Here is a 15,823-nt window from a genome sequence, read left to right as displayed (position 1 = left end):
AAGGGGACATTGTCCATGCCAAAACCCAAGCTGGTGGCTGGGACAGCAGCGACTGGGTGGGGGATGCCTTTTGGCAGCTGCCTTTGCTCCTGGCAAGGGGATTCAGGCCATGCAACTCAAGCTGCTGATGGGGGTGAAGGCTTTGCATCCCTGCAGCAGGGAAGGAGGTGGGACCCTCCAGTCCTCCCACTTCGGATCAGTCTGGTAACCCTGGAGATGGCTCTGCACTCACCCAGAAGAGAGGGGCTTTGTGCCGCGGCCCCGCAGCGAACAGTGGTGCAGTCAGGGCTGGTGGGGCGGGCAGCCACCGCACTCAACGGCCGCCTCTGTTTACTGAAAAATGCTTGGCCTCGGCTTATCGCCTGGCGCCCACCTCCCTTGCAGACCCTTTCTCCTCCCGTGCCATGATGGGTGGAAGGAGGAGAAGCGAGAGGCAGTGTCGGTAAGCCAGCTGTGCTGGAGCTCGCCCCACTGCTGGGATGGGGGCTCTGCATGGGGGATGGCCCAGCCGGGCTGCAGAGCCAAGGGTGGCTGGGCAAGTGGTGCTGCAGCTTCCTGGCTCGCTGGCATCTGGGGGTGCTTTGCTGGGGCTGTAGGAGGGGACCCAAAAATCTGAGACCAGGCTGTGCATCACTTCAGGTGGGAGAGGCAGCCCCGAAGCGGCTGGCCGTGTGTACATGCAGTGTTCACAGAGGTTGAAAGGCACGTGCTTATAGCCCTGCAGCCTCTGGGGACAGGCTGCCACCTCAACGGGGGTCTGGACTTGTCCCCACAGTGGTGTCTTTGCAGCTGGGGCATAGCCCTGGCACAGCAGGGCATCCCTCAGGGACAAGGGCGAACACCAGGGATAGAAGTGCTGCTGTGGAGAGGGAATCACACACACTGGCAGTGCCAGGAGAAGGCTGACAAGCCACAGGCTTGCTCCATGAGTGCCAAAGCCCTCCCGACTCCTTAAATAAAAATGTCAATAAGAGCAGCAGCTTCCCTGGGAGCATAGGGACTCCGGAAGCCTCCACGTCATGCTGTGCGCTGGGTGGGTGGATTAGGGGGATCTTGCGGCATTATCGCCGTGGATCACCTCTCGCCCTAATGAGGCTAACAGGATTACCCTGGCACGCTGGCAGTTCATCCCACAGCTCTGCTCTGCTGCTCCCCGGGCAGAGTGGGGAGGGCCAGGGAGGGTGCGGGTGCAGCACGAGACCCTGTTCCCCTTTCAGAAGAAGCAGCAGTGCAGTGTGGTGGATGAAATGGAAGAATAGTTCTTCAACTTTCAGCTTAGATAGAAAAAAAAAGAGAGCTAAAGCCTCTAGCTGTGCTGGTCAAGCTGTGGCAGGAGCTGGAGGGCTCTTTTCCTCCACGTAGTTGGCTCTGCACCATGCCTGTGCCACTGGAAGCAATGAGCTCTGATGTGGCTCCTGTTAGATTCGTTTCCTTCAGGCACGAGCGAGCTTCAGCATGGGCCCACCCCAAGCCAGAAGCCGTGGATGCTAACAGTGGTAACGATGGCTGCGGACTGCTCCAGCCCTCCCTTCTGCAGCTCCAGCACTAAAGCTGGCGTGAAGCACGGACAATGCGAGATGCTCTTTGCTCGGACACAGACGGAGGAAGCTCATATCTGCATGTGGAAACTAGGTCGATGTGTCCTTAGTTTGCCCCGTTCCTCCAGGTGAGGCTCCAGATCCCTCTCACCTGCCCAGCTGAGGGCAAGAGCAATGCCTGCAGTGTCGTGGGGACAAAGCAGGCTGGAGGTGCGTCGCTGTGTCTCCAGGTGCCGCGGGCTGGGCTCCCTGCTTCTGGCAGCACAGCAGCCCGTTGCCTCGCTGCGCATGGCTCTGCATGGCACATCGGGCTGAGCTGCCAGGGGTCTCTTCCACCAGCCTCCGTGGGGATGAAGGCACAGCAGGAGGGAGGCTGCAGGTGAGACATGCCTGTTTTGTTTGGGGATATGTCCTGCTGCTACAGACAAGGGCTTGCTCTCCCCAAACAGAAACTGCCACGGAGACTGTGTCACCTGTCATTAGTCATGGCAGCACAGTCTGTGATGAGCTTTTGTGTAAGTGGGGAGAGGGGAGCAAGGGAGGATGGAGAGCAGTGCTGTGGGTGCTGCTGCATTCCCACAGCCTCAGCTCTCCCCTTGTCCTTCCATGTAGCTGCATGTATCACATGAATAATATATTTTCTGAGCTTATTGCTAGAGCTACAGCATTGCATTTGCTGGTTTATGCATCTTCTCTCTGTGTTGGCAGAGGTGTTTCCTCCCCTCCCAGTATTTTGTTTAATAACACACTGTAAGTATAACATGGGACCTCCAGAGCTGAGCACCAGGACCTGCTCTCGTTGAAACTGAGCGAGCAGCAATCCTTCCTTTTGCTGTAGCAGCTCAAAATTTGCCATGGATTATCCGACCCAGTTTGTGGGTTATATATGAATCCAAAGGAAGAGGCAGGACCACACATGCCTGTGTTTTTACCACGGGCAGGCAGGGTGCGGGTTGGTGGCTGTGGAAATAGGATGCTTGTCACGGCAGTTTGTAGATCCTGATTCATTTGTCCTCCAGCAGCAGCCGAATGCTGTGCGGAGGCATGTGCAGGACTTAGGGAAACTGCATCCAGCTTCAGGCGTGGTTATTTGTCAAACCTGGTTATTTTGGTTGACTCTGGCTTTAAGCTCAGGTTGAATCCTAACTTAGCCCAAGCAATGCTGGGCAGGTAACTGTGCCTGTCTCAGAAATAGATGGGATTTAGTAGCTCTGAACAAAGGCACTGTTGTTTTGGCTTTTGGTGGTTTGGTTTATTTTAGTAACCTGTCGAAATCTGCTTTTTAGAAAAGGCACTTACCCTAAAGAGGAGTTAGGGGTACGGGAGCTGCTGGTCCTGCCACTCCGGGGTCTTTATCGGGTGTTTCTCAGTCTGTGGGGATTAGCCTGGCTTGCTCAGCAGCCTCCCTTGGCTCAGCATCACACCCAGGGAGGATGGGAACAGACAAAATATCCGAGTAGCTCAGAGGGCCAAAGAAGGAGGGTGGATGCTGATGAAGAGGGAGCAAAAGCGGGTTCTGCTGAGGCTTTTTGGAAACCCCACTAATTGCCTGTTTGTGGTTCTAGATACAGAAATAGATCCTAAAGCATCTGTCCCAGAAAGATGGAGTCCCTGCTCCTCCAGCAGGCTGCAACGCTCAGCTGATCCCATGCTGGGAACCTTCCTATCCAATTGCTAAAACTCTGCCAAAAGGCTGCAGACCTCCCTGGAAAATCTGTGGAAAGCTGGTCCTGAGTGCTCCTGGTGAGGGGCAGGTACCCATGGTCTCTGTGCCCTGAGTGGCTTTATGCGGTGTCCCACCTCTCTGCCACCCTGGATCTCCTCCGCAGCTAGTGCCACCGTTTGCCCTCTCGCTTGCTGAAATAAACCTCCCAATAAACCTCCCAATAAAGCCTCGAGCACCGGCTGTAGCTGTTGAAACTCCAGGATTGGAGTCGATAAAATCAATATTTCTGCAGGTTGATAGAGTTTCTCCTTCCGACGCCAAACTAAGGCAGCAGTAAACAAACTGGCGGACAAAATAAAATCTCCTGCGCTGTGGGAAAAGGGTTCGCTGCCCCGGCACCTCCAGCCGCTGATAAGGAGGGAGGTGTTTGGGCCGTTTGATGCCGACCTCTGTAGGTGGCTTTTCCCTACTTGCTGTAATTTCTGTGGCAGGAGCTGAGCAGGAGCAGGTTCCCCAAGACTTCCAGCTCTGCTTTGCAAGCACTTTGAGATGTCTCTCATTTGCAGAGCATATATTTGTTATGTAATAAGTGCCAGGAATTAATGATCTGCGGCATGTCTGGGGAAACTTGCGTGCTAAGCACCCAAGGAAAAAATAACTTTTCTTTTTTTAAAATCACTGATGGAGCCATTAGGACCCACGTTTTCTTGAGAGGAGACTGCCCCAGCCTGCAGGCACGGCTGAGCCGGAGCAGGGGCTAGCACTGCCATCTCTGTCCCAACTCTTTCCCGTTGGAGAAGCAATGCTCCTGCCGCTCCCGTTATGAATCATGAGGTTAGCAGCTTTTGACAGATCATAAATCAGTGCTTCGAAGTCGCTAGGACAAATCCCAGGACATTTAATCTTTAATATTAGACGTGTTTAAGGCAGTGAATATTTCATGAAGGTGCTGTTGCATTTTAGCACATCATTAGCTGTCTCTTTTCTCCCCTTCTTTTCTTTTTTTGCCGCCTCCCCCTTTCCAGGCAGCTCTTCCTCAAAAATCCCAGCAGCTGAACCCTCGTCTCGCTCCCTCCTGACAATAAAGCTCTTTACTGTAATCCCTGCGAGGCATTTTAAGAACTTGCTTAGGATCCCAATGAGCACGCAGGTACCTGCCAGTCTGCATTACTGCCGTGCTGGGGGTCCCTCCCCCCCAGGCACCCTCCCCAGGTCCCCACCTCTGCTGGTGTTTAGAGCTCAGCCTGCTGCACCGGCAGGCACGGTGGGGGGAGGAGGGGGAAAACCACTGGCAGCAGCTTGTAACACCACGTGCAAATCCAATTAATCTTTTGATTTTGCCGTTTCTTGCTCTGGGTTATGTATTTCTACCAAACATGGAATCAATTTGGGCCAAGCACGGTTGGGTTTCTGGTGCAAGAAATATTTTCTCCTGCTGTCAAAGAGCTGTAACAGGGTGAAGCAGCACCTGGGGAGCAGGGAGGGGAGCAGGGCTCGGAGTCCCTGTGCTGCGGGACAGGGACACGACAGGGGTGCTGCCTGTGGAGGGTGGAGAGAGGGGGTTTCTGCATCCTCCTGTGGGAGTCTGGGCTGCAGGAGGCTCTGCTATCCCATCCCCATGCAAGGTGGCAGGAGCACAGGTGGGAAGGGGATGTGGCCAAGGTGGGTTTGGGGTGTCCCCCCACTCAGGAAGTGCATGGGAGTAGATGCTGCTCTTCTCAAGTGAGGTCATGGTCCCTGCTGAGGGAACCACTGGCCCCAGAGCAGCCCCTCTGCCAGGGGTGTAGGCAGGACTCAGCAGGACCAGGGCAGGGGCTGGATCCATGTGGGCAGTCTCTTTGGGGAATGTGAGGCATTCTTGGAGGCCATTGAGTAGAGGTTTGCTGAGCCTGGAGAGCTGCAGGGCTGCACAGGAACACAGGTTAAGGACAGACCTTTTGCAGCATGAAATTCCATCCCTGGCTACTGTGGGTGCTATGTCATGTAACCCCCTCCAGAAGACTTGCAGGTTTCTTGCAGCTTTCCACATCATCTCATCTCTTCCTCCACATCTCCTGGAGGTTTCAGAAGAGTCCAAAGTGCTCCAGGTCCTTGGCAGGGACCAGGAATGGCTGTGAACAAGCACAGATGGGCAGCAGGGGAGGAGGGTGATGCCACAGGTGCTGACATGCCTCTGGGGCAGAGAGGTCTCATCTTCCCCTCTTCTCTTTCAGGAGAGTGCAGCTGCCATGAAGGCTATGCCCCGGACCCCGTCCATCGCCACTTGTGCGTGCGCAGCGACTGGGGACACAGCGAAGGGTGAGTGGTGATACAATGATATGTTTGCTCTGTCCTGGCTCCCACGCTGGTGAGGAGCCCAGCTCTGCTCCCCACCGGTCATCATGGCACCAAAGACCCGGGACTGGGCTGTGCCGCTTTCCCTGCCGAGCGATGTGCCACAGCTGCTCTTTCCCTCTCTGCCTCCAGGCCGTGGCCATACACAACGCTTGAGCGGGGATATGACTTGGTCACAGGAGAGCAGGCACCGGAGAAGATACTCAGGTGAGCCAAAGGAGTCTTCAACTTGGACATTCGGGAGGGAAGAGCCGGTGAGGACATCCCAGCAGATGCTACCTCTTGGTCAGTCCTGGCTCTGTCTTGTTGTGCTGGCTGGGGGACACGACTGTCGTTTGCCTTTGACAGACGTGAAAGATTTGTCCATATTCTGCAGACAGGGAGGGGTTTCCCTTTTGTCCCCTTGGCTGGACACAGCTCAGCAAAATGAGGACAGTGTGCACAGAAAATTCCCGTGGACTAAAAAGAAAAGCTTGACCATCCCCATGTTCCTCCCTGTCACACCTCTACTTACTCCTCTCTCATCTGGTTTTCAGCACAACTAAACAGCTAACTTATCCACTGCTGCTCTGACTTCCAAGTGGTCTGGTGAAACAGAGGACCACCATTCACTGTGGATTCTCTGTTCCTATATGATATATTTGTCCTTGTTCCAGATCAACCTATAGTTTGGGTCAAGGCTTGTGGCTGCCTGTCAGTAAGAGCTTCGTGGTGCCCCCCGTGGAGCTTTCCATCAATCCTCTCGCCAGCTGCAAGACAGATGTTCTGGTGACGGAAGATCCAGCAGATGTCAGGTAGGAAGCAGATTTCTCGTTTTCCTCATGCTTGAGTGACTACACTGCTTTTAAATTGTTATTGAAAATGCAGTAATTTCTATGATGATGTTTGGTTAATTTTCTTCCAATAAGAAATCTGACGTGATAGCTTTCCAGGCCTTTTTGATCCTGATCGGTCTAGGCCAGGCCTGTGTATATAGCTCTGAAGTCTGCCAATCCAGTCAGGTAAATTGGTCTGAGCCTGTGGAAAAGCAATTTTAAAGTGGCTTAAACCTAACGTTAGACTGCATGGCTTAGATTGATGCATTTACCAGTACGGAGGTGCTGTCATTATTCAGAAACTCCTACGTGTATCACATCTGTCCAGCCCTTGATACTTGGCTCTGGTGCTCATGAAGGGCCAAGCTCAGAGCCTGGTGAAAGACCACGTTGCTTGTCCAATTATTACACAATTTGAGGTTCTTTTTTCCCTTCCTCAAGTTCAGTAAATGTCCAGATATTTCTCTGGCTCCCCTGTTTTGGCTAGCTTGCCTTTTAACCGCATGTCGTTGGACTTGCGCTAGTCTAGTTCAGAAGCGGGACCTAAGAAGGCGTTGCAGGAGAGTTGTCCTGGTGGAAGGAGAGGCTGTTTGCTGGGAGACTGGGCTGAGGGTAGGCAAAGGGGGATCCTTTGGAAAAGAAGCCAGGCAAAACGGTCGCCTTCTGTGCCCCAACTGGAAAGGGAGCAGCAGCCTCTGCCTCGGAGGCAGGTGGTGGTGGTGATTGTCCTCCTTTGTCTGATTTACAAGGGCTTGGCTGTAAACTACAAGGATTTAATTCCTAAAGGTATCTATTGTGTATTCCTCTCTCCCCCATTAAATTAAGATTAAGCATGTGACTGCTGGGTGCCAGGGAGACTCTGTGATCCCTTCCTCCCTCCCTTCCATCTCACTGCCTTCTGCTGTTGACTCAAGACATAATTTCCTGACCTGCAAATTGTTGTCTGTGTTGTGGCTCACCTTCCTAGGCACTAGCAGCATCCTCATGTCCCACAGCCCCTCCATCTTTTCTTTTCCCAGAGCAATAAGGTGGTGGATTTCCATTCTTCTGTCCCATCACCTTGGCAGGGCTATGGTTGGAGCAAGTGCGTACAAAACCTATGGCAAAGCCAGGACTGGCGTCCAAGAGGTCCTCACTTCCAAGTGTGTTTTTGTTGCTAATTAGTGTTTGTTCCCTTTCCTGCAAAGAGACTGATGGTACATATCTATCACAATTTGGCTCTCTTAGGAACGTTGTTTTTCTTGTCTGCAGAAGACTACTGCTTTTTGTTTGAGAAGGTGAAGGGTCGTCTGCTTTTATGTTAACATTTTCCAAGCCAAAATGCCGGGAGAACATTTTTTATTTCTTACCTTCTCACATCTTTGTTAAAAGTACCTTAGTGAAAGTAGAGCCTAGGAAGCTCGCTTTCTGCTCCAGTGCAGTAATTGCCTCTGGGTACTGATCCTTGTGGAAGAGTCTCGGTCGGGGTGGATGAATGCCAGGCAGGAGGAGGGGATTTGCTGGCACGGGGGCTGTTGCCCGTTTCCCTCGTAATTGGATCCCAAACTGAGAATTCCAGGTATAAATATTGGAGTGACCCAGGTAGAATAAGGGAGGCGAGTTCATGGTGCTTGTATCTTACGTACAGGAGACACTAAATTATTAAAACTTCAATAAACGTAATAATAAATATTTGATGTTGAATTATGGAAGGTTTCACAGATACAGTGAAAACCGAAAAGCGATCTATTATTTCTGCATTAGAACTTAAACACTTCTCAAACAGGGATCAGGCTGCAAGCTCAGAGTCCCAAGCACCCTGGGGTGGGTGGAATCCAAGGTAATACTGCCCGAACGGAGCATGATGGTGCGGAGGGGCTGATGCTGGGGCTGTTCAGGTCCACTGCAGTTGGTGAGCAGGGACATTGCTGTGTTTGGTGCTCACAGGCATTGTGTTGCCTTGTCTTCAAGAACCTCCACTGAGATTCTTGAGTGCTTTCACATGAGAAAAGTACTTTTAGAACTGTTTATCTTGCGATGTCTTGTCTCAATCCAGAAGGACAAAGCAAAGTGTTAGTAGCTTCTCAAAGGAGCAGTAATGCAGCAGTTTTGATGGTTCAGATGTCCAGATGATGACCCGTAACGTTAGACCTACCATCAGAGGTGAACACGTGTTGGGTTGTCCATTGTGTAGATGTTCAAACGCAGCCATCCCTCTGCACTGGGGGACCTGCCCCCTGGGCTGTGGGACCGCAGGAGCACTGCTGTTCCTCCGTGCTGGCAGCCTCCGCAGCGGGTCCTGCAGCACCTGAGCTCGAAGCCAGTCACGTCCTGTGCCAGGGGGGCAGATCCTGGGCTGTGTTACATCAGCCGCAACACAGCCACATCTCAGCACCTAGAGTGCCCTGTTTGCTGTCCTGGAACGCTGTGGTGGTAGCTCAGTCCTGTATTTCTTCTGTGTCTTTAATAACGAGTGTGCTGCATTCCTCCAGACCTTTCATTAGTCTGGCACCTTTTGGCTCCGGGGTCGCTTGTCTTGAAGAGTTTAATGGAGGGAAATTGCAGAAAGCCTGGTTTGGAGAAAACAAGTGATGAAGTCTTTGCAACTCAGAGGGTTAAAGGTTCAAACATGGCCTTGCGTTTTTAAGCAGATGCTTGAGCCTGCGGAGGGGGGAGGTGGGGCTCTGCCTTTCAGCAGCTCTCTGGAGAAATGCTGACCCCCTACGCTGCTGCTCCAGAGGGATGCCGTTCTCTGTGTGCTTCACCACTGAGCAGTGCAACAAGCTGTACGTGGTGCTTTTGGTGGGTGGGAACAAAGGGCACAAGCCTTCTCCAGCTGCTGCAGGCAAGTCATCACAGAATCTTCCTACAGACAGAAGCCAAAGGTCTGCATACAAATGTCCCGCTGGGGATGCTCCCATGTGTGCTAGGGCTTGAGCGGGGACAGGACTTTGCGTGCAGAACTTGGCGGTGGAGGTTTTAGGACTGTGCATCATAAATTAACCACGAGGGTGCTTAGACTTAATGAAACTTACATGTATAATTTATCAGTAACCATATTGAGCATCCCTTCCTCAACCCCAGCATCTCATCATCCACACGATGATCACATCGGTCACACGTCTGGGATTGTGGTAGCCACGCTAACAGTGATGTCTTTGTTCATATGAGGTTGACCAGCAGTGCTGTGGGGCTCTCCCCATGTTGGGGAGCCTCTGGCTTTGGCTGGAGGCCAGGTGGCAGGCTGGGCGGACTGCCCCAGCTGCGCTTCCCCTGCCAGGACAAGAAATACCTCCTGGTCCCACCTTGCCTCACCTGGTTTCAAGAGCTGTCTTTGTTTCCCTCTCCCCATTGCCCTCATCCTTCCCTCTTACCTGTACTTCTCCCATAACCTGGTGGTAAACACACTAGTCCATATTTTTTTAAACAAATTACTATTAGGAGTTTAATCCTTCTACTAGCCTTCCCTGGACACCTTGCTGTCTCTGGCCCTTCAGGAGGTACTGCTTGTCCCATGGGACCGGGAATCGCTATAATTGTGTCAGCGTATGCTGCTCTGCCCCACTGGCAGCTCATGGGGAGGACCCGCACCTGCAGTCCCACCACCATTGGCACCGAGCATCCCTGTGGGGGATAATAAAAGCATCCCTCGAGGCACAGCTGGCTGTGGGAGACTAAAGGAGAGACAACCTGGGGGGCAGAGCATGGCACTGGCAAATGCCTGGTGGTCCTGGTTCACCGTTCCACCCACTCTGCAGAGAAGTTGATAATTTCTGGTGAGCGGCTATAAATCAGAGGTGCAAGCCTCAGCTGTGCCTGACATGACATATAGCTCTATCGTTATGGCAACCATAGAAACAAATAAAAGCCTTGCCTTTGCTTGACAAGCCTTTGAGATGTCCTGATGGAGAGACAAGTGTTCAGCAGCAAAATGAATTCTCTTGAACTTGCTGTCGATTCATCTTCGTTTTGCTCCCAAGTGAGCCTTTGCTCTCTGCATTCTTCGCCAAAGTACAATCAACTGGATTTTTATTTTTTTTTAATTTTTATTTGTTTGTTATTTTATTTTCAGTTCTCTTGGTGACAGAGTGGTGCTCCCCAGCTCTGCACCTGCGTGCATCCTGTCTTGTGTTGAGGATGGGAGCTGGGCTTTTGCTCCCTGCCTGTGGCTTTCCCTGGCTCAGCCCTGCCATGTTCTTGCAACACCACTGCTACCCCAGTCTTACAAGAGTCAAAACTCTTGTAACCGTGGTGTTTTGCAGGGGGTTTGCAGTGATGATTTGCAGGGGGTTTGCCATGATTTGGGCAATTGTGATTTTGCAAGACAGTGCTGAGCCCTGCGGTGTGAGGCTCCCTAGGAGCGGAGGATGAAAAGTGAAGTGGATGAGAAAAGCGAAGGGAATCTGGGCCAGGAGATGGGGAAACAGCTTTGCCATGGCCATGCTGTTGCAGCAGCAGCAAGAGCTCATCTGCCCTGTGCCTCAGCCTTGTGCCTTATCTGCAGGAGTGCAGGAAAATGGGTGCTGCTGCAGGTGAGCATCACTGAGGCTCAGGAGGTGGGTTAGGCCAGTCCCCGTGTGCAGCATGCCATTGGGGTATGAGCAGAAGCAGGCAGAAGGCACCTTGCCAGCTCTTCGTGCTGTTTGGTGCAGGAGATGCCATAGGAACTTAGTCTTTTTCCCCCCTTTTCTTTCTCCTGCCCTCCTGGAGCAGTGTGGGCTGTGATTTCTGGATGCTTGGTGCTGGAGGGACCCTCAACCAGGAGGTCGGGGGAGAGGGGAAACCCCTGTTTCGGGCTGTTCCTCAGCGGGGGACCCAAGGAGCTGCCTACAGAGCTCCACTGGTGCCAATAAAGTGGCTGCGAGCAGCTGGTAGTCGGTGCCTGTGATGAATAGACGGCTTCACATGATGGAGCAAATTGATCATTGCATCACCAGGTACAACTTACTCATTTCTGCAAAGAGGGTAATTCATTACTGTGCACATCACAGAGACACCGTCATCCCCACCGATAACGTCCCTGCCACTCTGGCCTGGGCTTGTCACCCCAACACGCTGTCATCTCGCATAAAGTGGTGGAGAAGCAGCTTGCAGAGCTTAACGCCAGGATAAAGGCAGCCTTTGGCCTCTTCCTCTGGAGGGAAAGGACAGATGCTTTACAGAGAGGCAGCCACCAGCCCCTGCCCTGCATCTGTCAACTTAGCATTGTCCTGGCTGCTTACCGGGATTTTTCCTGTTCCCTGCCTCCTACTTTTGATTTATGAGAGCATGTTATATGAGCCAGGTATGTCTCACTTGGCTACGGGGTGACTAAATGGAGACGTAACCTTGCAGCAGCCACTGAAGGGTGTGAGCAGCAAAATGAGAGAGGAATTACAGGAGTGGTGTGATGGGGAAATAGGGGCAGGGAGGAAAAAACCCTGGAAACCTGATCTGAAATTGCCCAGGGAGTATCTAGGGTAGGTCACAACTGAAAGGCAGGTCACCCAGCACCTGTGAGAGGGTACAGGGACCCCACTGCCCTCAGCCTGTCTCTTCCTGGTCCTTCACCAGCCATAGGTGATCTTTCATGCCCAGAATCCAAGGGACATTTCAGCCCTCCCTCCTCAGGGGCTTTTAACGGTTCCTGCTACAGTAATGCTGAGTTTCACTCTTTCTGTGCTTCAGTCCTTTGTGCAAACCCACTGCATTTTTGAGACCGTGGTGCTGGGCTGTAAAACTTCACAGAGAATGATTGAACCCCTTAGGGATATTGGATGTAAATTTGGACCTGGCTTGTAGGCAAATCCATCACAGGGAGCACCAGCAACAGCTACAAGTTTGGCAGCTGAGCAATTGTTGTTCCTCTCGTCCATGGTGCCGCAGAGCCCAGGAGGGAAAAACAACCCAACAAGCGAACAGATTTTGTTTATATATTTATTGAGACAATTAAAAAAAACCCCAACAACCGCCAAATATGCAAATGCTGTCTCAACACCCTGAATGATTGCCTTTAATGTACCTGGGATTTCCCATCACAGAGTAGGGTTTGGCACCCATCTCCGTAGCTGCCCTTTACGCCAGATGTGCTGCTGTGGCTGTGTGTCCGTCCATCCAAGCGCCTGGAGCAGCATCTGTCTGTGATGGAGCAGGATCCTGCCAGCGCTGAGACAAGCAGTGAGTGCAGAGGGTTTGGAGAGGGAGGCAGGGTCTCTAAAACACTGTGCTGATGTGCGTGCTTAGCAGAAAGGGTGATGCAGAGCAGCAAAATCAGACCTTGGGTTTCTTCAGTGAAAGGAGTTCTGCGGTCCCTGTTTGATGGTGGTATTTGGTTTTATGTCCCTGCCTTTGCTTTCTGTTCAACAACACCCAGAGCATGCTTTGTAGCTGCCTGTTCAAAGTGCAGCCCTGTGGCCTCTCTGTACAGCCTGTCTGTACTGTTTTTCCTGAATAACATTTCCGCTTCATCCACCCTCCCCCAACCCCCCCATACCCCCCTGCACCGTTTGAGTTTTATCCCCTTTGCCTTTGTGTGTATCTCCTGTCTGTGAAGGGGACTAGAAGGTCTGCAGGTGGGAGAGGGACCAGGCAGTTCATCCCCTGGCCCATGCAGGGGTGGCTGTGTGACAGCATGATGCTGGGTCGGCGGGGACCTGTGCCAGGCTTGGAACAGGGAACCTCTGCTCTCCTCCTCCTCTTCCTCCTCCTGTGCCGGGGAGGGAGCTGCAGGCTTTTGGGAAGGGTCGGGTCGCTGGGGATGGGCACAGCGGTGCCAGGCTGGTGCTGTGGGGCTGGGTTGTAGTGCGGGTCCTTGAGCCCCAGCAAGGGCAGAGTATCTGGGGGCAGCTCTGCTCTCTCCCATTTCAGAGCAAGCTGACCCACATCACCTTCACCCAGTGCCAGCTGAGAGTGTGTGGCCGCCTGCCTGGTGGGCTGGGGCTGGGAACGGCACTCGTGGGTCACCAGAGACAGGAGAGGGACAGCAAGGAATGAGAACAGTGACAGTGGCAGGGGGGGACAGGATTTCCTGGGTGCCTGGGGAAGGATGCTCTGAGTGCCTGCCCTCTCTCCCAGGGCTGTCCTCAACAACTTTGTCCTTAAGGTCCTGAGATGCTTCAGGGCAGGGTGGGACAATGGCCCCAGTCCCGTCTGGATGTACAGCTGCCCTTCAGCCCAGCTATGCAACTGGGGGCTTCTGGTCCTGGCTGGGGCAGTGACGTTGGGAACAGGTTAATGCTTAGTGGGAAGGGCTGGCAGCACCTGCCAAGCAGTTCTGATGGGCCTTCAGTTCCCCAAAACTTACCCGATATGAGCCAGGCCTGACCCTCCTTTCTCGTTCCTGTAACTACCGTCGGATCAGCTTCATCCAGAGGGCAAAACTAACAAAATCCAGCTGAGGCAAAACTTCCCGGGGAGTGTGCCAGGGCCTGAGACAGGCTCTGCAGCCTGCGCGTGAGGAGAAACCGTCCTGGTGGGGGTGACAAGCGCAGAGGTGGACACCGACAGGGGAGCTTTGCCCTTCTGCTTTAAAGGCACCACGAGAAGACATTGTCCCTTGCAGGCTTGGAAAGGACTCCTGGAGAAGATGGAGCCCTAGGTTTAATTTTATGGGTGTTTTTTAATTACTGAAGGGAAGGTGGGGGATGCATGCGTTGCTGCAGAGGAAGACTGTTCTCGCCGTAGAGGGGAGAGGGATGGCAGCTCTGTGCAAAGCAGACAAACCCAGGGGAAAAGCTCCCGTTCAGCTTTCACCCCAGGGCAGGCAGCGACCAGCGGGCACCGTGGCTGCTGCACCCGGCAGTGTGGGCAGCCAGGGCCGGGCAGGGGGCAGCCGCAGTCACGGCCACTGAACCGGCCGCGCTCTCCGAAGACAAATGAAGTTAATTAGTTTCAGCTCCTGCTCCTGAGCAGCGAGGCCAGGGTGATGTTTCCATCAGCTCTAGTGGACTCGGTACAGTGCCCCACCGCCGTGACTGCAGCCCCCAAGTGATTTGCTCCGCTCTGGGATGTCATACGTGTTCTTGGGGTGATTTATTAGGACAAAATGCCCTCTGTTCCTCCAGCTTGCCTTGGGGCAGCCAAGGGAGCTGTTGGTGCAGCACTTCCCAGGCAGCTCAGAGTAACTTTGCTTGTGGCACGCTGGTCCTTCTCATTCCATGGATGGATGCTCTGCAGGTTCCCCCTGGCCCCCTGACCTGCAGGAAAGGAACAAAAGCAGCTCAAAATGAGGTCAGAAGTACCAAAAAGCTCAGCATGTGGTTTAAAGACAGCGTCAATGTTGCACAGAGCAGGGAACGGTGTGCCCTGTCTGGCACTGCCCATTGCCTCAGAAAACTTCTCCATGCTTTGCTGCAGCCAGCCGGCATGACTGCCGCTGGACCGCACTGTGCATCAGCTGCGAATTGTCTGCCCTTTGTCTCTGCTCTGCCCGGGTTTTGTATCATTGCCCATCTTCATCTGTTCATTAGCTGCTTACTTAGTTTCTCCTTTTCTGATTTTACATGTTTGTAAGTACCTGCCAGCTCTTTTTCTGGTCTCCCCAAATCGGGCTGCTGGCTACAGAGTGAAAAAACAGAAGCTTTCTCTACTTTTTCCTGCTGCTACGTGTTTAAAGCCTGGAGGTGCGGTGGGTGGTGATGCTTTCCTGGGCAATACACTGGAGTGTGTTAAGCAGAATGTTGTTTTGAGGGACTAAATCAAAAAAGCAGTTGTAAAGCTGGAGATGTTTGGAAGAAGGGCTGGTGAGCAAGCAGAGGGGAAAAAAAATATCAAGAAAATTAGGTGAAGCCTTGCAAAAAAATAATCCCACCTTGGGAATTGCCCCGCTTTCACTGCCTGAAGAATTACTGTGCCATAATCAATTCAGCTCTAGACATTTCCTGCGGTGTTTTTGATATAATGAGGTGCTATTGGCTGCAACCAAGTGCCTTTTATCATAACGCAGATGGGTGCAGTTAGGGACCCGCTGCTGCGCCGTGCTGCAGGCTGCGTTGCGCTCGGGGCCAGGCTCCAGCAGGGCTGAGCAATGCTGGTGGTGGCTGGGGTGGAGGCGGGGAAGGCAGTGCTGGGAAGGAGGGATGAGGGTGAGGACCATGTATAATTCACCTAGCATGTTTCACCTCCACTGGAGGAAACAAAAGTGGCTGGTATTGAGCAGGCTTTGGAGGGGAGCCATGAGGGGGGCGTGAAGAGCCCCCAGCTGCACTAGGGCATGTTGAAGTCTGCTGTCCCTGCCACTGGATGGGTTTTGGGGGAGAACGTATCCATGTCCTCTGCAAATTGGAGGTCTGGGCATTGCATGCCAGAGTTTGCCCCAGGTCAGGTCCGTAGCAAGGTTGCTCCCTGCGGACCGATGTTGCTTTGCCTTATGTGTAAGGTAACTGGCTCAGGCTGGGGTAGCATCCCCTGGTGCTGCTCACCCTCCTGGCTGGCTGGTGGCTCTACTGTTGGTTGTCTCCCTGTCACTGCCTGACCATGTCCATCCCTGCCCTGCCCTGCAGCGGGGCTCTCTC

General features: G+C 53.0%; 1 protein-coding gene across 1 annotated transcript in view; it reads left to right on the top strand.

Moving 5' to 3' along the window:
• ASTN2 (astrotactin 2) overlaps positions 1 to 15,823 on the top strand; it is a 366,433-nt gene that overhangs the window by 151,447 nt on the left and 199,163 nt on the right. The window contains exons 8-10 of the mRNA XM_080402294.1: positions 5,418 to 5,502; positions 5,671 to 5,745; positions 6,195 to 6,332. Of these exons, the coding sequence (XP_080258420.1) occupies positions 5,418 to 5,502; positions 5,671 to 5,745; positions 6,195 to 6,332 (298 nt within the window). The remainder of the gene's footprint in view (positions 1 to 5,417; positions 5,503 to 5,670; positions 5,746 to 6,194; positions 6,333 to 15,823) is intronic.

Source organism: Falco punctatus (genome assembly GCF_963210335.1).
Source record: "Falco punctatus genome assembly, chromosome: 9".
NCBI lineage: Eukaryota > Metazoa > Chordata > Aves > Falconiformes > Falconidae > Falco > Falco punctatus.
This window is presented reverse-complemented; position numbering and strand designations above follow the sequence as displayed.